At 43.5% G+C, this 25392-nt stretch overlaps 3 protein-coding genes across 3 annotated transcripts; 2 read left to right on the top strand and 1 right to left on the bottom strand.

Moving 5' to 3' along the window:
* The first annotated feature begins 352 nt into the window (after positions 1-352).
* Positions 353-9340, top strand: LOC138952169 (elastase-like). Its single transcript, XM_070323768.1, has 4 exons — positions 353-537; positions 3918-4169; positions 4453-4655; positions 7092-9340. Exons 1-4 carry the CDS (start codon positions 504-506, stop codon positions 8703-8705), a joined length of 2103 nt encoding a protein of 700 aa, XP_070179869.1. The 5' UTR covers positions 353-503; the 3' UTR covers positions 8706-9340.
* A 269-nt stretch (positions 9341-9609) lies between these two features.
* On the bottom strand, positions 9610-22119 carry LOC138952171 (potassium channel subfamily K member 6-like). The gene is made up of 5 exons (XM_070323770.1): positions 21773-22119; positions 16651-16895; positions 16050-16240; positions 12433-12583; positions 9610-12010 (listed from the first exon to the last, which is right to left on the bottom strand). Exons 2-5 carry the CDS (start codon positions 16799-16801, stop codon positions 11793-11795), a joined length of 711 nt encoding a protein of 236 aa, XP_070179871.1. The 5' UTR covers positions 16802-16895; positions 21773-22119; the 3' UTR covers positions 9610-11792.
* LOC138952503 (uncharacterized) lies at positions 19851-24953 on the top strand. Its single transcript, XM_070324190.1, has 3 exons — positions 19851-19865; positions 23062-23220; positions 24624-24953. Exons 1-3 carry the CDS (start codon positions 19851-19853, stop codon positions 24909-24911), a joined length of 462 nt encoding a protein of 153 aa, XP_070180291.1. The 3' UTR covers positions 24912-24953.
* Positions 24954-25392: the final 439 nt, after the last annotated feature.

Below are 25392 nucleotides of genomic sequence, written 5' to 3'. Positions count from 1 at the left end.
ATTATGGGGTCGCACTTTTACACTTTCGAGTTCTATGGCTTATTGCTTGTGAAGGTTGATATGCGGAAGTCAACGCTGACTTTTTTTTCTAAATGTTAAATCAGTTAAGATTTATTCTTGGGAAGAGGTTTAAGTCGAAAACTAAATGAACATTTTCCACTTCATCGGCAGCTTCAAATACGGATGTTTCAGTTCGCCATAATTGTCGTGTGATTTGTTTTTTTAACTTGCGTTTGACATTAGGAAATTAACCCAATTAAAGGCACTTATGCATTGCACGGAATGATGAAATGATGAAACTATGATACGAGAAGTAGGGCCTACGTAATCGGCCCATGAGACGTAAACCCCACGACCAGCATCCAGTGGGCGTCCAGATTCAGTGTTGTGCCGTCGTCCGCGGCCGGAGCGATCACGTAATTCGCGCAGAGATAAAAACGGTGAATAGTGCATATATTGGGAGCTGCCAGTCTGTTTCCAGTCATTGTCACTATCTAGCAGTCATGAGGGACCTCCGTGCCGCCTCTCTCCTTGTAGGTGAGTCGACATTGTATTTTTTACACCCCCGGTATAGGGGTGTGTATAGGATACGGTCCATGTGTTTGTTTGTTTGTTTGTGTTCGCATATAGATCTCAAGAATGAACGAACCGATCGTCACCAAACTTGGTGAACAGGTTCAATACATTCCTGAGACGGTCCTTACAAAAATTGGGACCAGTCAAACACACGGTTAGGGAGTTATTGGTGGATTAAGATTCTACAAGGACTTATAGAGGGACATACCTTCTCAGTTGGTGGCAGTCAGAATGGTAAGGACGGGGGTGTTTTTCCTACCTCGGAGGAATTTCTTGTTTTATACTGGTACGCGCGTGGTTTATATCTGGGGTCTGGACGTTTGGACACAAATAGTATAAGTTCAGAACCGTGACCTCAATTTAAGGAAGCTGTTCCAAACTTTGCTGACAGAGAGAACCGTTCTAGTGAATGTTCAAATTGAGGAAAAATCGTGATGAAGAGCGATAACTTTTGAATTCAAAATTCAATTCATTTCTGTAAACTTTATCCCCGAGTACGCAGTAGGAGGGTCCAGCAGACTTTAATTGTGTGTCTGTCTGTCTGTCTCGACTTAACAGCTTATTGCTGGGAAACTGCTGGGCGCAGTTCTTTCAAAAGTTGATACACTAACTTGATAATAGGTCCGATTGATCGTATTAAAACTTCATAATGTTACCTGGGACCTAAATGCGAAATATTCCACAAAAACGACTCTTAACGGCGGGCGCGATTCGCGGTGGGATAGAACAGCCGTTCGGCTTATAGAACCGCCCAGCCAAGCCAGCGACACCACACGCTTTGCGTGCGTGCGTGCTTTGCGTGCGTGTACCACTGCGCGAGGACTATAGGCATTATTGAGTTCACTGGTGAATGTCAAATATGTTGGCTTGGTGGAAAGCGTTTCCGACTATGGCCAAAGTGAACTTGGTTCGATTCCCGGCATGGGCGGTCTATATTTTTTTAATTTTTTTTTAAATTCTCGTTTACTATTGTTTATTATGAACGTTTTAATGTTTTATTTCACTCCAATAATTTTTTTAATTGTGTAAAATAAATAAATAATTTTTTTTTTTTTTTTTTTTTTTTAAATCCAAGTGACCTAGGTTCGATTCCCGGCATGGGCGGTCTACATTTTTTTAATTTTTTTTTAAATTCTCGTTTACTATTGTTTATTATGAACGTTTTAATGTTTTATTTTACTCTAATAATTTTTTTAATTGTGTAAAATAAATTAAAATTTTTTTTTTTTTTTAAATCCACGTGCACAAGACAAAAACTTTCATACTGGGGGAGCGAGCCAGTCTGAAGAGTACTCGGGTCCAGCGCCAGCGTTTTTATATTTAGTCAAGTTATGACTAAATATTTTAACGTAGAGGGGGGAATCGAGACGAGGGTCGTGGTGTATGTGTGTGTGTGTGTGTGTCTGTGTGTGTGTGTAGAGCGATTCAGACCAAACTACTGGACCGATCTTTATGAAATTTGACATGAGAGTTCCTGGGTATGAAATCCCCGAACGTTTTTTTCATTTTTTTGATAAATGTCTTTGATGACGTCATATCCGGCTTTTCGTGAAAGTTGAGGCGGCACTGTCACGCCCTCATTTTTCAACCAAATTGGTTGAAATTTTGGTCAGGTAATCTTCGACGAAGCCCGGGGTTCGGTATTGCATTTCAGCTTGGTGGCTTAAAAATTAATTAATGACTTTGGTCATTAAAAATCGGAAAATTGTAAAAAAAAATAAAAATTTATAAAACGATCCAAATTTACGTTTATCTTATTCTCCATCATTTGCTGATTCCAAAAACATATAAATATGTTATATTCGGATTAAAAACAAGCTCTGAAAATTAAATATATAAAAATTATTATTCATCTTATTCCTTGTCGGTTCCTGATTCCAAAAACATATAGATATGATATGTTTGGATTAAAAACACGCTCAGAAAGTTAAAACAAAGAGAGGTACAGAAAAGCGTGCTATCCTTCTTAGCGCAACTACTACCCCGCTCTTCTTGTCAATTTCACTGCCTTTGCCGTGAGCGGTGGACTGACGATGCTACGAGTATACGGTCTTGCTGAAAAATGGCAGCTACTTGACTAAATATTGTATTTTCGCCTTACGCGACTTGTTTATTTTCCCCGAGTACGCAGTACTAGGGTCCAACAGACTTTAATTGTGTGTCTGTCTGTCTCGACTTAACAGCTTATTGCTGGGAAACTACTGGGCGCAGTTCGTTCAACAGTTGATACACTAACTTGATAATAGGTCCGATTGATCGAATTAAAACTTCATAATGTTACCTGGCCTGGGACCTAAATGCGAAATAATCCACAAAAACGACTCTTGGCGGTGGGCGCAATTCGCGGTGGGATAGAACTGCTGTTCGGCTAATAGAACAGCGTCACTGGGCCTGAGCACACATACGCTGCGTGTGCCACTGAGTTCGCGTGCTGCGCGACCTAATTTTATGAACGAGCGAAGGGAAGCCAGCCGGCTTCATACCTCTTGTAGTCTTTTTTCTCTCGCGCGGTGTGTGTGTATGTTCAAGATTTTGTGCACATGTGTTAGTGTTACTGTTTGTGTGTGTGTGTATTTGTGTGTGTGTGTATGCGCGCGTGCATGAGTCTGTACTCGTGTGTGTGTGTGTGTGTGTGTGTGTGTGTGTGTGTGTGTGTGTGTGTGTGTAAGGAAGAGAGAAAGTGAGGAAGAGAGGGAGAGAGAGAGTGTGTATGTGTGTGTGTGAATGTGTGTGTGCATGAGTTTGTGTGTGTATGAGTGTGTATATGTGTTTGTTTGTAAAGCACATCCTCGGCTCGCATGGAATGTATTTATATAGCAAAGGGAATGCCTGTAATTCACACAGAGCAATCACTTGGTCTTAAACGTGCACAAGACAAAAACTTTCATACTGGGGGAGCGAACCAGTCTGAAGAGTACTCGGGTCCAGCGCGAGCGTTTTTTATTATGATAGAGGGACATGATAACATGGCGGACTGTTGTATGAGAAAGTTAATTTATGAATGAAGGATCAGAATTAATGTTTTCTGCTCATATTTCTCTCAGTCATGAAAAATATTTGTGTCCAAGATTAGTTTTAAAATGCTTACATCCCTAATACATAAAACGGTAACTACACAATTAGGCTACAACAGCACAAAATGTCTTTCGGTGAGTCTGCTGTGACATGCTCCGAGAAAACACACACAGATATATTGAAACAATTTCAAGTTACGTTCACTAATCATGAATGGTAGGGGTAGTTTTGATGGTGGTAGTGGTCGCCTTTGTTCTGGTCTAAGTTGTAGTGTCAGAAGTGATTGAGATACTGTTGACATCAGCCCGCTGTGTCTTCTATTTCAGTATGCCTTGCACACACGTCTCTCGGGGCCGAACGCGTCGACATCAAGGCTCTGCTTCAACACGTCATGCGAAAACGTCACGCGGTATCAGAACCGGTGACGTCATATCGCTCCATACGTGACGCCAGCAAGGTCCGTAGAGACGAACTTGATGACGTCATGGCCTTGGGACAAGACACCAAACTTGACATCGTCAAGGTAAAGAGCACAGTGCAAGGGACACAACTGGTCAAGATGCAGGAACGATATCAAGGTAAGTAAGATTTGCTCTGAAGTATCAGTATCATTCAGGACGCTTTAAGACCAATACCTCAAATGTCAGTTCAGCGAACGGTTAAAATGGTTTGCGCGCATGCTGGGCATACAGGATATGATCAGTCTGATGATATGTGCCGTAAGAACTGTTCATCCTCATGTTTCAAAATGTATTGCTGGCGAAAGGCTAAAATGTGTCGTTGTCATTTAGCTCTGACCGTGTTGGTTGACAATATTTCCTTTACAGACTAATACGTCTTTTTCTCATTTCTTTTTGAAAGGTCGGGTGGTGTCCGACGGCATTGTTACCATAGAAACGGACAGCTCAGGTGATCACGTGCTGGACGCCAGTGGCTCTGTGTACAGGAACATTGGCAGTGACCTTGACCTGGAGAGAGAAGAGCTGGACCCGGAGCAAGCTCTCACTGTGTGTCTCAGCGAGCACGCCGATGAAGGTCTGCGTGACGACATCACACATGTCAAGGTTAGATACCCGTACCCCGTCCTCTCTCTGCCTGTCTAGTTGTCTGTCTCTCGTCTTCTGTCTCGCTGTCTCTCCTTTGAGTCATTTGGATCTTGCGTGTGGATAATGTGTGTGTATGAGTTCCAAAATTTACACACACACATTATCCATGGCTTTGTGTTGGAACAGAATATGATTCAGCATGTGGAAAAAAAGGTTCATCTGATTCGTCAGTTCTGCTCCCAGTTTTATCGACAATGTAGCCTCCAGTTTGCTCTCCCAGAAGTTTCGAATCGGCAACCCGAAGTACGGTTGAAGCTTTTTTCCATGACACAAAAATAAATTTTGTGCATACAATTTTGGAGCTGTAGCGTCTATAGAGAAGTTCCCATCGGCATGATTGCTGTTTGGTTGGAAAATGCGACAAGAAGGCATAGTCGTTTTGACCGAAAAAAGAAGACTTTCAAATTCCGTATGCCCAATGACACTGAAAAATGTTGGACAATAATGTAATTGTATCTGCAGCGGTATCATTCCTTTAGCCAGCACAGTTGTTAACCCGTGATTTGTAAAATTGTTTACTAATCACGTTTTTGCGCCCGATATTTTCTTGTCATCTCCACAGTCAAGGGACAAAAACGAAATCCCTTGACTTTTGGGGTAGCTTGACTTACTTGACTTGACTTATTCCTGCAGACTCCCTGTGGAGCATAGGGCCGCAAAACTTTGGGGTAGCTAGCGCGACTCTGTTAATTTTAAGAAATTTTTTTTTTCATTTTTTTTTTTCATTACTAGGATGTCCCATCGTTGGGAAATTCCGGTCGCTTCCTCCCAGTGGAAAGCTAGCAGTTACAGAGTCGCACTACCCCAAAGTCAAGGGATCTATTAGTCCCGTTTCGCCGTTATCCCATTTCACCCCCATCCCATTTCGCGACATTTCACAGGCCAAGTGACATTTTACCACCATATCATGTACCATTAGCTCCACTTCCCATTTTGGCACAATCCCGTTTCGCCGTTAGCCCATTTCGCCCCCATCCCATTTTGCCCCCATCCCATTTTTGCGACATTTTACGGGCTAAGTGTCATTTTACCACCATGTCATGTACCATTAGCTCCACATTCGCCCCCATCCCATTTTTGCGACATTTCACAGGCCAAGTGTCATTTTACCACCGTGTCATACCACTAGCGCCACATCCCATTTTGTCGCCATGCCGTTTTGCCGTCATCCCATTTCGCCGCCATCCCTATTTCGCGACATTTTGGATTGTGGCAAAAATGGGATTTCGCGTAAACGGAATGTCTTCCTGGTTGAATAACGCAGTATAATAGTATACTGAGGCTTGGCAAGAAGAATAAATCAAAAATGGGATGGCGGCCAATGGGATGGTGTCAAAATGGGATGTCGCGCTATTGTTATGACGTCACACGGTAGTAAAATGACGCTTGGCTTGTGAAATGTCGCGACAATGGGATGGGGGCAAAATGGAATGGCGGTGAAACGGCATGGCGGCTAAATGGGATATGGTGTCAAAATGGGATGTCGCGCTATTGTTATGACATCAATCAATCAATCAATATGAGGCTTATATCGCGCGTATTCCGTGGGTACAGTTCTAAGCGCAGGGATTTATTTTATTTTTTCAATTTTTATTCAAGGCGCAGGGATTTATTTATGCCGTGTGAGATGGAATTTTCCCACATGTTAGTAAAATGACGCTAGGCTTGTGAAATGTCGCGAAAATGGGATGGAGCAAAAAATGGGACGGCGGCAAAATGGGATTGCACCAAAATGGGATGTGGATCTAAAACCACCCCCACCACTGAGCGTAGAGGCTCTAAACAAGAAAAATTATTAATAATAAAAGGCATGCATTATTTTGTGGAATGCGATATTTTTACATTTTTACATTTTTACAAATCGCAGTTTTAGGTTCGACGTGATTTGTAAAATGTTTTTACATTTTTACAAATCACGGGTTAACAACAGTGAACAGCATGACATGACTCCGGAAATGACTCTGTCGGGTTTGTATTAGTTGTAAAAGAGTGAATGATCTTTCTTTTAGTGAGGCAAGCTTTCTACACGTGCTCTTGTCTAATTGTTTCAGACACACTCTTCGCTAGTGACTGGCCTATAATGTCACGTGGTAAAGTTTGGCTCACTAAAAGCAAGAATAATAACCTTTTTTTTGTCACAACCCATTTTCTTCTTCTTCTTCTTCAGCGTTCGACGTCACAACCCATTGAAACCCAACAGTTATTTTCAGACTTCGTCTATTACTGAAACTTTATGTCACACTGTTCACTCTGCTGGCCAAAGGACTGGTATCACCCGCTTCAGATTTAATTGCACCCCTTCCAAAATCGTTTAGTGTCACTTTCACAACCCATTCAAACCCGACAGAGTTATTTCCGGGCATCGTCAATTGCTACGGTTGTTCTTGTCTGCAGGTGGAATCAGAGGTGCTGATCGACGACGAGATGGCGGCGTACGGAGCCTACCTAGTGCAGTACCTGGTGCTACTGGAGGGGGAGGACGAGCGCCGCCCCACCTGCATCGTGCACGCGACGCACGGCCAGGTGGTGATGGCCTGGGACGCCCTGGACTCCTGCTCGGACTGCACGGCCACGGGCACCGGGGGCAACCTCAAGACGGGCAAGGTCCGCTACGGGGAGCTGCAGCGCTGCCTGGACGTCCGGCGGGAGGACGGGAAGTGCTACCTGGAGAACCAGTATGTGCGCGTCATCAACAACAACCACACGGAGGTGCTGAAGAACGAAACGTGGGAGCCCGAGGCGGAGGTAGCGTGGTACGACTGCGTGGAGATAGAGGACCAGGTGAACGGAGCGTTCTCCCCGCTGCTCGACGCCTTCTTCTACGGCACGGTGGTGGTCCGGATGTACGAGGACTGGTATAACACCACGGCTGTCGGGGAGCGCTTGACCCTCAAAGTTCATTTCGGCGCTAACGTTTCTAACGCTTTCTGGACCGGCTACGAATGTCTGTTCGGTGACGGGGGCGAGGAGTTCTACCCCCTGGTCAGCCTGGACATCGTGGGGCACGAAGTGGGGCACGCCTTGACGGAGATGAACGCCGACCTCTACTACTTCAACCAGTGGGGAGGCATCAACGAGGCCTTCTCCGACATGGCGGGGGAGACGGCAGAGGCCTATCTGCAGGAGGCCGACTGGCTGATCGGCATTGACGTGGTTAAAGGGAGCAAACCGCTCCGCTTCATGGACGACCCGGAACGCGACAACAAGTCCATCTCACACGTCAGCAGTTACAACGATTCCATGAACGTTCATTTCAGCAGCGGCGTCTTCAATCACGTGTTCTACGTCCTCGTGCACAACTACAGCATTCCCGCCAGAGACGTCTTCGGCACCTTCCTCCACGCCAACCAGATGTACTGGCATCATATGTCCTCCTACGTCACAGCGGCCTGTGACGTCATGATGGCGGCCTACGACCTGGGTCAAGATGGCGGCAAGTTTCGCAGCGCGTTCCGGGCGGTGGGGATCGAGGCGTGCGACGTGGACGACCACGTGGTGTGGCTGAGGGAGGAGGACGAGTACACGGACATCAGCGTGTCAGCCCACGCCTCCCCCACCTTCTTCTTCGCCATCCCTAGCTTCGCGCGCTCCGTGACGGTCAACGCCAGCAGCCCCAGCGGGGAGGTGTACCTGTCGGTGTCCAACGCCACCTGGGGAGTCGAGCAGGGCGAGGAGGGAGAGGTGGAGGTCTTCGCTGAGGGCTTCACCCTCCTTCACTTTGACGCCCCCGTCAACACGTCACTCCACCTGTCCATCACGCTCTCCACCAACTCTTCCGCCCCTCTCAGTGACGTCATGCTGCTCGCGACCTACGACTGTGTGGAGGCGTTCACGCCGGACTATAACGACCCGAGTTCCTTCGACGTGTACCGCTTGTGGAAGAAGACCTGTGACACCCAGGACGACGCAGACGATGAAGACAAATCTGACGAGGATTGCGATAAAGACAACGGAAATGAGGACGAAGAAAAGGACGAAGAAAAGGACGAAGAAAAGGACAAAAAATGATGAGCGTGAAAAGAAGATGAGATCTGTGAAACAAAGGGACGAAAGGGCACTTAATGTGGCTGATATGTGAAACAAGTTGTACCGTTTTTTGTCTCATTACCCGCTAAAACGGCTTCGAAAACCGCCTTTAATGGCTTCTGAGAAGACTGACACATACAACCTTCAGCGTGCTAAAACGTCATTGTTGGAAAAGATAGGTGAACAAAACTGACTTTTTGGATACATGTTTGTAAGTTCTTTCCATTGATATCCAAAACTTGTTTTTGCTGTTTTGATTTGTTATGGTTTTAGCGCTGGGACCTTGCTTTTCTGAATTTGATTTTTTTGTGATACATTTTTTAACGTTTTTTTCGATTGACATCCAAAACTTGTTCTGTTTTAGCTGTTTTGATTGTTTATGATTTAAGCGCGGGGACCTTGCTTTTCTGAATTTGATTTTGTGGGGATATCTGTGTTGTAGGTTCCACCGAACTGACGGACACTGTCTTCCAAGTTATGTAAAACAAATCTGGTTGCTGAATATGGTAGGGAAATTAATGGCCTTTCCAGTCATATAACTGGTTTTACAATAAACGGTATTATCACAAAGATATGAACTTAAACATATCTGCCTTGGTTTTTTTTATGACATGTTAGGGTTTTATATTGATCAACACATGTGTTTCTTGTCAGTTGAACCAATTGTCATCGTGTACACTGCTTGTTTGCTACTTTATTTGCAACTGAATCAGCAATGTTGAGTTCTTCTGCGTGCGTGCGTGTGTGTGTGTGTGTGTGTGTGTGTGTGTGTGTGTGTGTGTGTGTGTGTGTGTTTATGCGTGCGTGCGTGTATGCGTGCGTGCGTGTGATGCTTTTTAGATAATGCGAACACGGACATCAATGCAGAGCAGTTTCTTTTGCACTTTTATATCTTTTCAAGATGGATGGAACGACATCCAATAATGTTACAGGACGAAGAGAAAAGTAATATAACAGTATCAATAACTAACAACAACAACAATACAAGGCAAAATGTGTTTCCATGACGATAGCGGGCTGCCTTGAGCCTTTAGCAAAAACAGTGGTACCTGCCATGTAAAGCCCTCCAATGAGCGGACACCTGCCACAAAAGGACACACTCATTTTGTTGTCCCTTTGTCTATCATCTTTACAAAAATATACCTGTTATAACATGCCACTTGCAAAAAAGGAACGGTACCATTGTATGCCCTTTTCATTGTTTACACATTGTGCCTCTTTCAGGCAATAAATTTGACTTTCAGGACCAAGAATAACGACATTTAAATGTTGAAGAGTCAACATTCCAGAGAGAAATTTGCTCTGTGGGAAACCTTGTCCGACATTGTTCTCATAAAATGTATGTGCAATTATCATATTAGCACATACTTGCAGCTGTGTCAGTAAATAACATATAATAGCAAGTCTCCTCACGAGGGGTTGCACAGAGGTGGTTGCTGGCTAATTCGCATTGTGAGGGAATTATGGAGAGCATTACGCCTGGCCTTTTGCTGCCACAGCACAGTTGATAGCTATAGTTATTTCCTAGCCCGATTGGTGTGTGTGTGTTTGAGTGTGTGTGTTTGAGTGTGTGTGTACGTGAGTGTGTGTACTACGTGAGTGTGTGGGTGCGTGCGTGCGTCTGTCTGTCAGTCTGTCTGTCATCGTAAGTGGGACATAGACTGTACAAGACATGAATCTTTGCAAGTGATTGCACAGGTGTCATTGTAAGTGGGACATAGACTGTACAAGACATGAATCTTTGCAAGTGATTACACAGGTGTCATCGTAAGTGGGACATAGACTGTACAAGACATGAATCTTTGCAAGTGATTATACAGGTGTCATCGTAAGTGGGACATAGACTGTACAAGACTACACACATTAAATGGCTGCCATATTCGCGCAAAATCTAATCATTCCTTCTTCTTTTCAATTACCGTAGGTATTTATTTATTACCGTTGTTTAATATAATTATCGATTTATTTATTCATCCTTTATCTCTTTGCTTACACTACCAACAAAGTTAACGTTTGCGCCATTTTCTGAAAGCGGTTAGTTTTGAGTTTGATTGTACACGATATATAGAGAAGTGTACAAAAGTGAAAAAGCCTAACGGGTTCGTGGTTTGTGCGCCCGCAACTGTTTTGACACGTGCAAGCTATCAAGAAAGGGTAAAAGTGGCAAAATTAATGGCATTATTTTGAGCGCTCTAGCACTGTTAGTTTGTCAGAACCGGAGGTGGCCCTTATTAGGAACGGTTCCATATCAGGCGACCTTCCCCTACTGTGTCGTAAAACGTCATTCTTGCATCTTCAGCGCATTGTCTCGTTGTCGATGTCTTCGGCGCTTCGTCCATATTAGGTGACCTCCCCCTACTGTGTCGTAAAATGTCATTCTTGCATCATCTTCAGCGCATTGGTCTCGTTGTCCATGTCTTTGGCGCTTCGTCCATATTAGGTGACCTCCCCCTACTGTGTCGTAAAACGTCATTCTTGCATCTTCAGCGCATTGGTCTCGTTATCGATGTCTTTGGCGCTTCGTCCATATTAGGTGACCTTCCCCTACTGTGTCGTAAAACGTCATTCTTGCATCTTCAGCGCATTGGTCCCGTTGTCCATGTCTTTGGAGCTTCGTCCATATTAGGTGACCTTCCCCTGACACGTGCAAGCTATCAAGAGAGGGTAAAAGTGGCAACATTAATGACATTATTTTGAGCGCTCTAGCACTGTTAGTTTGTCAGAACCGGAGGTGGCCCTTATTAGGAACGGTTCCATATCAGGCGACCTTCCCCTACTGTGTCGTAAAACGTCATTCTTGCATCTTCAGCGCATTGTCTCGTTATCGATGTCTTTGGCGCTTCGTCCATATTAGGTGACCTTCCCCTACTGTGTCGTAAAACGTCATTCTTGCATCTTCAGCGCATTGGTCCCGTTGTCCATGTCTTTGGAGCTTCGTCCATATTAGGTGACCTTCCCCTACTGTGTCGTAAAACGTCATTCTTGCATCTTCAGCGCATTGGTCTCGTTGTCCATGTCTTTGGAGCTTCGTCCATATTAGGTGACCTTCCCCTACTGTGTCGTAAAACGTCATTCTTGCATCTTCAGCGCATTGGTCTCGTTGTCCATGTCTTTGGAACTTCGCCCCATGACGTTTTCCTCAAGGTTTTGTGCGCGTGTTTGATCGTTGGAAGCGGCGAATCGCGCGTATGTTGCACAGATTTCAGACACCATCATGGCCATGAAGACCAAGCCCCCCAGAAGCCACAGACTGACCAGGATCGTGTGGGTCGCTCCGCCATACGCACCTTCAACAAACACAGGCAGGACTTTTTTAAATTCAAATTTTTAACCTGGCAGTTTTAATACTTATTAGATCCTTCATGAATTCTCAAATTTACACCAAGCTTTATGATTTTGCACAATGTTTCTCCACACCAAAATACCGACATTGCAGATGTCCCTCTCTCTCTCTCTCTCTTTCTCTCTCTCTCTTTCTCTCTCTCTCTTTCTCTCTTTCTCTTTCTCTCTTTCTCTCTCTGTCTCTCTCTCTTTCTCTCTCTCTTTCTCTCTCTGTCTCTCTCTCTCTCTCTCTTTCTCTCTCTCTCTTTCTCTCTCTGTCTCTCTCTCTCTCTCTCTGTCTCTCTCTCTTTCTCTCTCTCTCTCTCGCACAGAGACATACACAGACACACTCACTCACTCTCTCTTTTTCTCCCCCCTCTCTCTCTACCTGCTATCATGTCTCCAAAGCCAATGGTGGAGAGGGAGATGACACAAAAATAGACAGCTCCCAGGTAAGTCCAATTGTCCTCCGTGTGTGCAAACACTATTGCAGGTATCAGCGTCATCACCGCAGTCCCAACTCCAAACACAACGGCCGACTGAAACACACGCACACCGTCTTATATTTTGGACAGTGCTCATAAGAGTAAAAGACTTAAAGACACACATAAAAGTGTGTGTGTGTGTGTGTGTGCGTGTGTGTGTGTGCGTGTGTGTGTGTGTGTGTGTGTGCGTGTGTGTGTATGTGAGAGAGAAACAGAGACAGAGAAAGTCTGGTTAAGAAAAAGAAGGAAGGGACTATAAAGACAGCATGCAACAATTGGGACTGCTGCGACACCCACTCCTCCTGCCTAACGGCTAGACGGTTAACACCCTCTATGACGCTTTCAATACACTCACATTTGCAAAGTAAAGGCAGTCCTATGCGGTAGCATTATTTGTAACTCAGAATCTAATGGTATAACTTTGGAAGCGATATGAGGGCCTTTTTGACTCACATGCGAAGCAAAAGTGAGTCTATGTACTCACCCGAGTCGTCCGTCCGTCCGTCCCGGCGGCGAATTTGCGATTCCTAAACGCCTTAGGGAACGACTGACGTCACAGCCGCTTCGGCCTTTTCCGGAGGAACACCGCGTGCCACTTCGATCGCGTTGCACTTGCAGTCATTCGGCGATGCCACCTTGATTATCAGTTAATAAAGTTATTATTCAGGCATATGAAAGAAATTAGTATTTTCTTTTGTTACACTTACACATAGTTTTATGAAGATCAATTTCAGACTCGGCAAAATAATGGTTGTATCATGAGCGACTGTCAGAAGCGAGAGGTGCGGTTCGGTCAGTAGGTCAGTCACTTTCGAACTGTTCGGTGCGAAGCACGGTTTTGTTTCTGGTAACTATATTGATTTCTTCAAGTTGTACTAATGTTTACGCTTTGCGCTGCGGTTTAATATGTGTGCTTGTTATTGGCTAATACGGTGAGCCCACGCCGTTTAGTTTGCAGACCGTGCACATGTGAGCTTTGTGTAATCGCGTTTTCATCATAACATACCACCGTGCTAAACCGCTTTGGGGGAAATGGTTTAAAAAAATATTTAAAAAAATAAAAAATAAACGGAATGCATCAGGGTTGAAAAGATTGAAGGGTGGAGTTAAGGACACAAAATAGATGACAACAATAAAGCAAACAAGAAAAACAAATTAGCCAGGATGGGAGTCGAACCCGAGACAGCTGACATTCCAGCTGGAGCACAAACCACTAGGCTACGACAGCATGTGACAGACAGGGCTACAAAAGTGAAGGCATTTCAGGGTTAATCCGTCGTATGTGGCGTTTCTCGCGCATGAAGGTTCTGTTACCAACTCTACGAATAAGAAAGGTTGCATTTGAAGTTAAATGTCCACTAAAATATCAAAGGGAACACCATTTCTGAACAACACAACGGTTTAACACACCAAGATGAATGAAACAGTGGCACGGTTTTCGTTGCGAAAATGTGCAATGGCAGTGCTACGCGATCGAAGTGTGTATTATGTACACGCGGTGTTCCTCCGGAAAAGACCGAAGCGACACGTGACGTCAGTCGTTCAGTGGGGCGTTTAGGAATCGCAAATTCGCGTCCGGCCGGCCGGCCGTCCGGAAAACTTTAACGTTGGATATTTCTTGGACACTATTCAGTCTATCAGTACCAAATTTGGCAAGATGGTGTATGATGACAAGGCCCCCCAAAAAATACATAGCATCTTGACCTTGCTTCAAGGTCAAGGTCGCAGGGGCCATAAATGTTGTCTAAAAAACAGCTATTTTTCACATTTTTCACATTTTCTCTGAAGTTTTTGAGATTTAATACCTCACCTATATATGATATATAGGGCAAAGTAAGCCCCATCTTTTGATATGTCACGAAGTGGTTTGCATGTGAATTTATTATGCGTGTTCTGCCCTTTTGCACTGTCTCTACCCTTTCACACCAAACACTTCAAAAACAGAATTTGGGAGGATGCAGGCTCATTATTTCCTCAACCAAAAACAACATACTTCTTCACTTTAAATACATCAATACGAACAACTTTTCAACACACAGTTCGCACAATCTTCCAGCTTTCACTCAAGGCATGTAAATACATATTATAACAATTCTTTCTCAAGTATAGATTAACGCACACAAGAAGGTACCAACAGACACTCACGAGTTCGTATCACGGCTCACTGCATGTCGCCAGTTCACTTACTTGTCCCGCTGAATCGTCGTAGAATAATGAAATCGGATGCCAACACACAGAGATGCTAACACACACCTTTCGCTGAAGATGCCAACACACACCTTCCACTGAAGATGCCAACACGCACCTTTCACTGAAGACGCCAACACACATCTCACGGACGATGCCCACACACACCTTTCAGGTTTCTCCCCGAGAAACCCTTCCGCCCGTAGCGGAAACAACCGTCGTCAGCTACGACCGGTCTCGATGAAGACTCCACTCGTCTAGTCATCTGCGCAGAGGTGGTCCCTTGCTTCCACCGTCGTCTAGCGCTTCTCTCGTGTAAGGTCCCTCCCTTATACGCCATGGAAAACCCTCATGGAAACTCCTTAAGAGACCCGTCTCTTGAAAGAGTACTTGTTCCCAGAACAAGTCTGACACACGCTGAACAACCTTCCCGGTTGGAAATCTCACACGCTGTGACGTTATTTACCTCAGACCAGCTACATGTCTCAAACACAACTCACATCAAGCTAAGCCAGTTTTGCGTGCAACACCCGAAACACGTGAATAACGCCAGTCCGGTCAGCTACCATCGCCTCTACAACATTTAGGGAGGTTAAAAACACGACGTGGTTTCACCTCACAAATATGCTACTCACATCTTTGTGACATGATACCAGTTTGGTTTACCTTGCTTCAAGGTCAAGGTCACAGGAGCTCTTCAAAGTTGGATTGTATACATATTTTGAAGTGACCTTGACCCTGAACTATGGAAGATAACTGTTTCAAACTTAAAAATTATGTGGGGCACATGTTATGCTTTCATCATGAGAAAAATTTGGTCACATATGATCAAGGTCAAGGTCACTTTGACCCTTATGAAATGTGATGGTAGAAAGAGCCAATAAGCACCATTGTACTTCCTATGTCTTGAATTAACAGCTTTGTGTTGCATGACCTTGGATGACCTTGACCTTGGGTCAAGGTCACATGTATTTTGGTAGGAAAAATGTGTAAAGCAGTTCTTAGTGTATGATGTCATTGCTAGGTTTAGCTGAAGGTCAAGGTCATGTAAAGGTCAAGGTCAAGCATGTGAGTCGTATGGGCTTTGCCCTTCTTGTTTTCTTAGATATTATCCCTGTCAGACTTTGTGTAGCGTTTGCAACATTGGAGTTCAGCTAAGCCCGCAAGAAAGTACACTGCTACTACTACGTCTTCTCCTACTACTAACACTACCACTACTACCACCACTACTACTACTACAACTACTACTACTAAATAACTTACAGCGGGAGTCCCAGCAATTGGCTCAAGGCGCAATTTCTTACAAGGGGAAGGTGATGCAGACGTGACTTACCTTGATGAGTTTGTCCACCTTGAGGTTTGGGGGGTAGACTACAGGTGTGGCGTGGTGGAGCCAGGTGAGAGGTGGCCGCAGCTCAGTGCAGAGAGCGGCCAGGGTGGTGACCACCAGGGGAATGCCCAGTAGCACGTAGAAGATGCAGAACACCCGGCCTTGAGTCGTCACGGGGCAAGTGTGTCCGTACCCTGTTTCACACACACACACGGTTCTTCTTAGTGTGATAAATGTATGATCACCAGTCAGTGAAGGGAATGTTGGTAGCGTAACTTGTTCTGTGTGTGGGTGGGTGATGGTGTGTGTGTGTGTGTGTGTGTCACGTGTGTGTGTCAGTGTGGGTGGGTGACGTGTGTGTGTGTGTGTGTGTGTGTGTGTGTGTGTGTGTGTGTGTGTGTGCGTGCGTGCGTGCATGTCACGTTTGTGTGTGTATGTGTGTGTTATCCTGAGCCAAAAATTGTAGGGAGGGCAAAAACACAATCATAAAAATTCAAAACGAAACAACGAGAAATGGTGAGAATGGAGAATATACAACCATCCCAGCACCCGATTTCTGATTTGCAGTCGTTTGAGTGGAAGACAGAGAAATAAGGCTGCTTACCTATGGTGGTAACAATAGTGACGCACAAATAGATGGCCTCGTTGTAAGTTGTCATATATTGATAGTTGTCAAGTGCGAGGAATATTCCTGCGCCTATGAGAATGTAGGCAAGGCAGAGAACTGAGACCACCACGACTGCTTTCCACGCCATTTTCTTTTGCAGCTACCGTTTACTTGGGGGCTTTTCCCTCTGTGTTCTGTGGCTCTGTTTCAGCTTTTCACGCGCAGTAAAGTCAAGCGCACACCTGTATAGAAACAAGAAACAAGTCGCGTAAGGCGAAAATACAATATTTAGTCAAGTAGCTGTCGAACTCACAGAATGAAACTGAACGCAATGCCATTTTACTCGTAGCATCGTCAGGCCACCGTTCATGGCAAAGGCAGTGAAATTGACAAGAAGAGCGGGGTAGTAGTTGCGCTAAGAAGGATAGCACGCTTTTCTGTACCTCTCTTTGTTTTAACTTTCTGAGCGTGTTTTAATCCAAACATATCATATCTATATGTTTTTGGAATCAGGAACCGACAAGGAATAAGATGAAAGTGTTTTTAAATTGATTTGGACAATTTAATTTTGATAATAATTTTATATATTTAATTTTCAGAGCTTGTTTTTAATCCGAATATAACATATTTATATGTTTTTGGAATCAGCAAATGATGGAGAATAAGATAAACGTAAATTTGGATCGTTTTATAAATTTTTAATTTTTTTTTTACAATTTTCCGATTTTTAATGACCAAAGTCATGAATTAATTTTTAAGCCACCACGCTGAAATGCAATACCGAAGTCCGGGCTTCGTCGAAGATTACTTGACCAAAATTTGAACCAATTTGGTTGAAAAATGAGGGCGTGACAGTGCCGCCTCAACTTTCACGAAAAGCCGGATATGACGTCATCAAAGACATTTATCAAAAAAATGAAAAAAACGTTCGGGGATTTCATACCCAGGAACTCTCATGTCAAATTTCATAAAGATCGGTCCAGTAGTTTAGTCTGAATCGCTCTACACACACACACACGCACACACGCACATACACCACGACCCTCGTTTCGATTCCCCCTCGATGTTAAAATATTTAGTCAAAACTTGACTAAATATAAAAAGGGTTGATCAGAGATCAACAGGGCCAAAACATGTTGTAGAACATGGGGGGGGGGGGGGGGGAGGGGGGATTAGTTGTGTGTGCGACTTTGAAAACGTAGAATGGAACTCCGCATAAAAGAACGTTCCAACGTAAAATCAAACTAACTCCTTTATACCGTATTTTGCCATGTTTAGGCACGGTCATGAAAGGGGTTCCAATGGTGCAGCCATAGTCGTATTTTTAGAGTATGCACAAACACACGCCTCATCCCCTAGATCATTGGTGACCTGAAGAAAGCAGTTAGAGCTGGGTTCAAGGCCATGCCTATTCAGGAAAGCTTCCGCGCCATTGACAATTTCGGAGGTGTAATTTGATAACACCTCAGTTTTGGAGAAAAGGTAAATGTCCGACCAGTTTACCTATAGACTCGAAACTTTGTAGAATGGTCGTGGACGAACTAAAGTTCATGCACAACAGCTATCAAAATATTTGTTAAATTCAAATGACTGAAAAAATAACCCCTTCGTTGTAAAGTTTTACTTGCGCAATATGCGCAAATTTAATCAATGATATGAACGCATTCATCCATGGGAAATGTCCTGATCCTGCCTGCAATTGCTGTATTGAAAGCATTGATTGTCTAATGTTGATTAATGTATACTATGTCATTTGAATTACCCCAATCCACTCATATACAGAAAAATGAACGACTGAAACGGGAATCAAAGGTGGGAGCAGCAATGCAACTTCAATCACGGTATCATCAGTGGAAGAAAAGTGACTAAAAAGGAGGAAGCACCAATCCACACATAATCACAGTAACATGTAACACAAGGTGACTCGGATGAAGCAGCCACCCAACTAATGTATTATGACAATGAGCAATCTGCACATAACATAAAACCATCAAAGCGATGTTCCTTAAAATAAAATGGTATCCAGGTCACTTGGGTTCAGTTATGTCATAGCATAAAACAGCTCACTGCTCCCATGAATTGTTCTGAGCCTTGCAATGATAAGTAAAGCAATGAGAGCAGATCTGATGCAGTGCACTGTCAATCATTGGCCGGCTGAAATATACTGCAATCTTGATGCAAATTACCATGTAATTTTCTTGGTGATATGGTCATCACTGCAGGCAGTAAAAGATCACCCAACGTTTTGCAATGAAGAACAATGAAGTTATTAGTCGAACAAAAAATAAACAGACGAATAAAGATTGAAAATTGTCAAATGCAATGGGGCTGGATCTCCCTGTTGAAGAACTTTGAGCAAAAGACCACAAATGAGCTAACAAAGAATACTGTACGAAAGTACGAAATGTTACATGCACTGCAAGATCTCCCTGTTGAGAAACTTTGAGTAAAAGATACCCATTTTATTGCAAAGAAGACATACAGAGTAACATGCATATGAACAGAGTGCGAAGACTTCAAACAAAGAAGACCCGACATTTTTAAAATTATGTCAAATGCAGAGTGGCGGAAAATGTGTTTCGTGAGGAACTTACAGCACACACAAACACAACTATTTGCAAAGTGTAAAAACAACACGAAGAGAGTGAGAAGAACGAGTAACAATTAAAAACATTCAAGAAATAACAAAATGTCATATGCAGTGACGATTCTGCTGCGGAACTTTTAGTTTTAGTAACAAGTTACGAAGTTCCTGTAAATAGTTAACACGGTGTTCAAACAACATGAACAAAATGAGAAAAAGAGCAAAATAAATGCAATGGTGACAGTTCTTCGCGTACAGAAATGTTCAGTGTGTCGGTGACCAAAACAAGGAATTCTTGTGAAACCTAGACATATTGCATAACACCAGCGGCGGAGCCGGCACGCAAGAATAATGGTTCGATATGAAGACTCGACAGAGTAAACCCTATCATTATCTCCAGAGCGCTTCCAGTAGAGGCTGCCCGCGCTCGTTCACTGATACAAAAAGGTACCAAGTGTCGGTGTCTAACTGTCCCTCTCAGCGGGAGAGTTGCTTTGTCATAACCCCCTCCACTTCTGTTGTTTCAATGCCGGGGTGAGGTCAACGGTCAATCACAGCCCACCCCAGTCGCGAGACACTCAGCTGGTCGTGGGCTTTGCTTTGCTTAATCCGAATGTTGTACTCCGATGTAAGTAGACATAGAGTGGCACAGTGGTGCGTAATCCCAACGGGCCCTTTGACGCACATAATGGAATTGTAATGGGATATTTTCATATCTACGCCGATGGTGCAAGGCGCACTAGTAAAACAAATCATGAACTTGATGTCTGTCCCTATTCTCCTGTTGACTGTTTTTGGAAAGAAAAACAAGTACACTAAGACGTGATTAGCCATTCAGCTGATCGAGTGCACTGAATAATATAATGTCCGGTTCTCACTATCCTTACATAGAAATAAGAGAGAGAGAGAGAGAGAGAGAGAGAGAGAGAGAGACAGACAGACAGACAGACAGACAGACAGACAGACACAGAAAGAGAGAGAGAGATAGACTGAGACAGAGACAGAGAGAGAGAGAGGGAGAGACTGAAAGAGAGAGAGAGACAGACAGACAGACAGAAGGAGAGAGAGAGAGAGAGACAGAGAGAGAGAGAAAGAGAGAGAGAGAGAGAGACAGAGAGAGAGAGAAAGAGAGAGACTGAGAGAGAGAGACAGAGAGAGACAGAGAGAGAAAGAGAGAGAGAGAAAGAGACAGACAGACAAACAGAAGGAGAGAGACAGAGAGAGTAACAGAAATAGAGAGAGAGGCAGAAAAAAAGAGAGATAGAGAGCGAGACACTGAGATAGACAGACAGACAAGTAGACCGACAGATAGACAGGAGGAGAGATAGACAGAGAAAAAAATAGAATAGAACAGTTTCAGTACAATGGCGCCCTATGTTATGCATATTGTGTAAAAACAAAATTTAAAAATTTTAAAAACTTCAAGAGGCAACTGGTTGCAAACGCTATTCAAAAACTCGGCAAAACTAGGCGATAGAAAAACATTGTATGTACTTTTTGGACTGTGCATGCCCAGCTGGGGATGAGGGAAAACTGACCGTTCCAACTGATGGCAATGACGCCGAATGGTGTGCATAGTATGTAAAGGAAGGCGACTGGATGCAGACAGAAATCAAAAACTTGGCAAAACTGGGAAAAAATAGTATAGAACAGTTTCTTTGGTACAATCTTGGTAGTTTGTAAGACTTGTGACGCATATCGATTACAACTTGAAAGATGATACACTTGTGACGCGTGCCGGCGTGCAGATTACAACTTGTGAAATCATGGGCTTGCCCTAGAAAAAAACTAATTAGACCTTTAAAAGTCTGTCAACTGACAATTGCACTCCAGAATGATTTAACCAAAATAGCAGACCCCAAAAAATTCCATCAGAATACTCGCCGAGAGCGGACCTTGAATCCGGGACCTCGATGTTCGCAGCGCAGCGTCTAAACCGTTGGGCCACGCAGACTTCAAGATTCAGTGGCAATAAAATTATAAAAATATAAGAAAACTTTCATTTTAATCTACATTTACATGGAAATTTGTCGTTTGGCACCACATCGCATTTCATGAAGCGCCCTAGAATAGCACAAATACACGGTTAAACCTGCCGACATTAGCGCATGCGTAAACGCCTGCCGTGAGCCTCATGAGCTCCCAGCTAACCATACATGAGAGCAATCGTATGTCACCAAACACTGCAAGTGTGCAAGTGCAAGAAAATTCAACAGAAATCAAGAAAGTAATTGAAAACTGTCAGATTAATGATGCATACACTGTATAGTGTATCCAGGGTGAAGAACTTTCACTTTCACTGTTTCAGCAAAAGACCACAAGTAAGGTAACACTTGCAGTATTAAAAAACAAAGAATTAACTTTCAGTGTGAAGTTTGAAGATCTCCCTGTTAGAAAATTTGGAGGAAAAGATATACAGTAACAACAGGGTGAGAGCAAGAAAACAGAACACAAAATGACGACTTCGAACTAGTATATGTAAAGACAGACGTACATGCTAACATAATATAGGCCTACACACAAAAGAATACAAACCATTTTCAGTCTGCGCAGTTCCTTGTCTTTTCTCAGCTCGAGTTAGCGTCGGGTCAACGTTTTCTCTTCCAATCAACTTGTACGCATGCGCCGAATGTCATGACATTTGTCTACATGTGAAAGTTTGTGTTGACTATACGACGCCGCATCAAGTTTAATATTAGACTTCTCTGGAGCAAAAACGCAAATCGCACAAGAATAAACATACGTTCATAGAAACATCTTGTTCTGAACGAGCCTTGCCTTACAACATGATCAATAGTTGGCAGACAACAAAAATATTTATAGAGACGTAATTTCATTGCAGAACAGTATTTTGGAAGGAGGTACTTACGTTCTGCCCTTGACAGGTCAGCGGTCACGTACATGACTGCGAGGTGTGTTTTTTTGGTAAGGGAGGGTGGGGGGATGGGGGGATGGGGATGGGGCTGCATGAAGTCTGTGTGTGTGTGTGTGTGTGTATGTGTGTGTATGTGTGTGTGTGTCTGTGTGTGTTTTAAATTCATAGATTACAAGCGTAAGCTTGAAGTCACAAAAAGAGGGGAGGCAACTCGGTCGTGTAAGTCAGTGATGTCGCTCAGTTGCCCAGTATCATGAGTATGCATTTTGAACAAGTGTGAACAAGCGCAGAACACACGCTCTAAAAATTATTATTAAAAACTAATTCGACCTTAAAAAATGTGTCAACTGACACTTGCACTCCAGAAGGATTTCACAAAAATAGGAGACCAAGAAAAATGTAATCTAAACCGTTAGGCCACCAAACCTTCGCTCATGACAGGCAATAAATTATAAAAATATAAAAACTGGTTGAATTTTATTTACATGGACATTTGTCGTTTGTCACCCATCGCATTTTATAAAGCGCCCTTGAATAGCACAAATACACGATCATAAAGCATTATCATGTCCGGGGATCAAAAAAAAAAAAGAAGGCCGACATAAGCGCATGCGCAAACGCCTGCCGACACCCATAAGCTTTCAGCTATACATACATGTATGTGAGCCAACACCAGTGTAGTACTAGGGCTCATGGCCCTAGAATAATATGATAACCCTTATGATACTACCACTACTACTACTACTTCTACTACTACTGCTACTTCTACAACTACTAATAATAAGAGTATTCATACCATGATATGGCGCAAATCCTAGTTAGCGCCTTACAAAAATAATCATAAAGCATATAAGCCATTGTCCTAGTGTGGTAAAGCATCGTTGATCAACGCTTGAGATATTGGAGCTTGGGAGGTGTTTGAGGGTATGTGTTGTGTGGTAACTTGCAGGCTCAGGAGCACGTGGGCATCGAGGTGTGCGACATTGCGGACCACGTGGTGGGACTGCGTAGCAACCAGACCTACAGCGATATCCAGCTGTCCAACGCCACGCGGCCTGTCTTTACGTTCGGCGTGCCTGGCGAATGGACCAACACCGTCTATGTCAGGGTAGGTGTCACTAACTGGGTTTATCAGCGCTTTGAGCTGGATACATGCGCTTTATAAATATTATACATAATTATTGTAAAAAGAAAACACACCAGTAACCAGGTTAGGTACGTTTATATCTATATCAATATTTCGGCATGTTACTGCCTTCTTCGGGATGGTATGGTAATAATTATAATTATTATTACTCTTTTAACGTCAGTGAATGCCTTTGGGAACACATTGTGAATAGCAGTGGGTTGGTTGTAAGGGAGACTTTGCTGATGTTAGGTTGACATACACAAACAAAATGCAAGCATCAACTCCCCCCCACCCCCACCCCCACCTCAATCCCTCTCTCTTCACACTCGCCTCTTCATATACACACATAATATATATATTTGGAGATGCTTTTACCAGCAGACGTTTGTGTGTCCTATAAGCAGTCAGGGGAATTTAAAATGAAAAGTGTTATTGTTGTTTAGTGCTCCCGTTAGACATGTACTGCAATTAAGCTTACGAGATATATTTCCAATCCGAGTGCGTGACGACGTTTTGAGAGAGAGAGAGACAGAGACAGAGAGAGAGTCAGAGACAGAGACAGAGAGACGGAAAAGGAGCGAGAGAGAGAGCGAAAGAGAGAGAGAGAGAAACAGAGACAGACAGACAGAGAGAGATACAGAGAGAGAGACAGAGAGGGACGGAAAAGGAGCGAGAGAGAGACAGACACAGAGAGAGAGAGAGAGAGAGAGAGAGAGAGAGAGAGAGAGAAAGAAAAAAAGAAAGATTATAAAAAAAGAAGAGAGACAGACAGAGACAGACAACATATCCTCACCCTAGGCTCACTAGTCGCCAAACTGTACATATTGTTTTTATTACCACGGCCTTCGTGGCTTACATCTTAATCCTTTTATTTTTTAAAAGTTTTGAGATTTATTGTTCGTGTTCCTCTTACTTGCTCATCTATTTGCTTTTATTGGTGATCCTGAAAGGTTCCACTCTTTAACTCGTTTTGAATAAAAAAAATCATTTTACAAACCCATTATTCAAGATATAGAATACAGACTTATAATTCTTACCAAGAAACATCTCAACTACTTTTCATTTTAACAAATTCCACAGAGCATTATCAACTCAACCCCACCCCCTGCCCTCCTCTCCTTATTTTTTATTTTTTTTATTTTGTTTTTATTTTGTTTTGTTTTTTTGTTTTGTTGAAAGCGGACAAACACTCAAGTCCTTAATGGCTCAAAACCGTGGGACTTTTAATATTAATTTTAACGAAACAGAGACAGAGAAAGACAGAAACACAATGAGAGAGACACACATGGGAGAGAGATAAATGAACTGAAGAGAGAGGGATGGGTAGGCTCTACTAAAGAACTTCAATATTACGTTGTTGTTGGTGTTGTTGTTTTCAATAGGCCAGCAGTAGTCACGGGGATGTTCACATCTCCATTTCTGACAAAACCTGGATGACAGCGTACGACCCAGCCGCCACTGACACTCTCGCTGAAGGTTACTCTCACGCCGCGTTCACCGTCACTGACATCACGCTGTATTACGTCACCGTCACCCTGTCGTCTGACTCGCCTGAGATGTGGAATGACGTCACTTTGGAGGCGGGCTTTACGTGCGTGGTAGCCAATCAGACGAGTCACGGCTATTTTGAACACTTGAGAAAAGAAAACTGCGAGGGTCGCAGCTATTAACCAAGACACTGATCTAATAACGTGTTCCCTTTTATCGGATTTTTAATTGGTATTTAACTCTTACATTAAAAAAAAAAGCGCCAACGTGCGAGACAGAATTAAAATCTTTTTTGTTGGCCTTCTCTTTTAGTACGTCAGTTCCTCGCATGAAGCCTGGTGACTGTTTCCGTCTCTGTCTCTGTCTACCTCTCTCCCTCTCTCTCACACACACACACACACTAACACACACACACACACACAACGCGGGAAACACACACTCACACACACACACACACACACACTCTCTCTCTCTCCGCGTTTGGCATGATTGCCTATTCTCTCATAAATAGAGAGATTGAGTGGCGGGGAGGGGGGGGGGGGGTGTTGGCGTACACAAGATAAATATCGTCGATTAAGTTCTAAGTGTGCAGATCATGTGCCTCATCTGTAGGACCTAGTTTGTGTTCAATTCCCCACGTTGACATTTTGCTATATCTTGTTG

This window comes from Littorina saxatilis, linkage group LG17 (genome assembly GCF_037325665.1).
Source record: "Littorina saxatilis isolate snail1 linkage group LG17, US_GU_Lsax_2.0, whole genome shotgun sequence".
In the NCBI taxonomy this organism is placed as follows: domain Eukaryota; kingdom Metazoa; phylum Mollusca; class Gastropoda; order Littorinimorpha; family Littorinidae; genus Littorina; species Littorina saxatilis.
This window is presented reverse-complemented; position numbering and strand designations above follow the sequence as displayed.

Bases quoted from the DNA above. Each gene is read 5' to 3' on its own strand.
- LOC138952169 (XM_070323768.1), top strand. From the start codon at position 504: ATGAGGGACCTCCGTGCCGCCTCTCTCCTTGTAG. The intron at 4,170-4,452 runs GTAAGTAAGATT...TCTTTTTGAAAG, and splicing joins GATGCAGGAACGATATCAAG to GTCGGGTGGTGTCCGACGGC. The intron at 4,656-7,091 runs GTTAGATACCCG...TCTTGTCTGCAG, and splicing joins ACGACATCACACATGTCAAG to GTGGAATCAGAGGTGCTGAT.
- LOC138952171 (XM_070323770.1), bottom strand. From the start codon at position 16,801: ATGGCGTGGAAAGCAGTCGTGGTGGTCTCAGTTCTCTGCCTTGCCTAC. The intron at 16,241-16,650 runs GTAAGCAGCCTT...TGTGTGAAACAG, and splicing joins CACTATTGTTACCACCATAG to GGTACGGACACACTTGCCCC. The intron at 12,011-12,432 runs GTAGAGAGAGAG...TGTTTGTTGAAG, and splicing joins CTTTGGAGACATGATAGCAG to GTGCGTATGGCGGAGCGACC.
- LOC138952503 (XM_070324190.1), top strand. The intron at 23,221-24,623 runs GTAGGTGTCACT...TGTTTTCAATAG, and splicing joins CCAACACCGTCTATGTCAGG to GCCAGCAGTAGTCACGGGGA.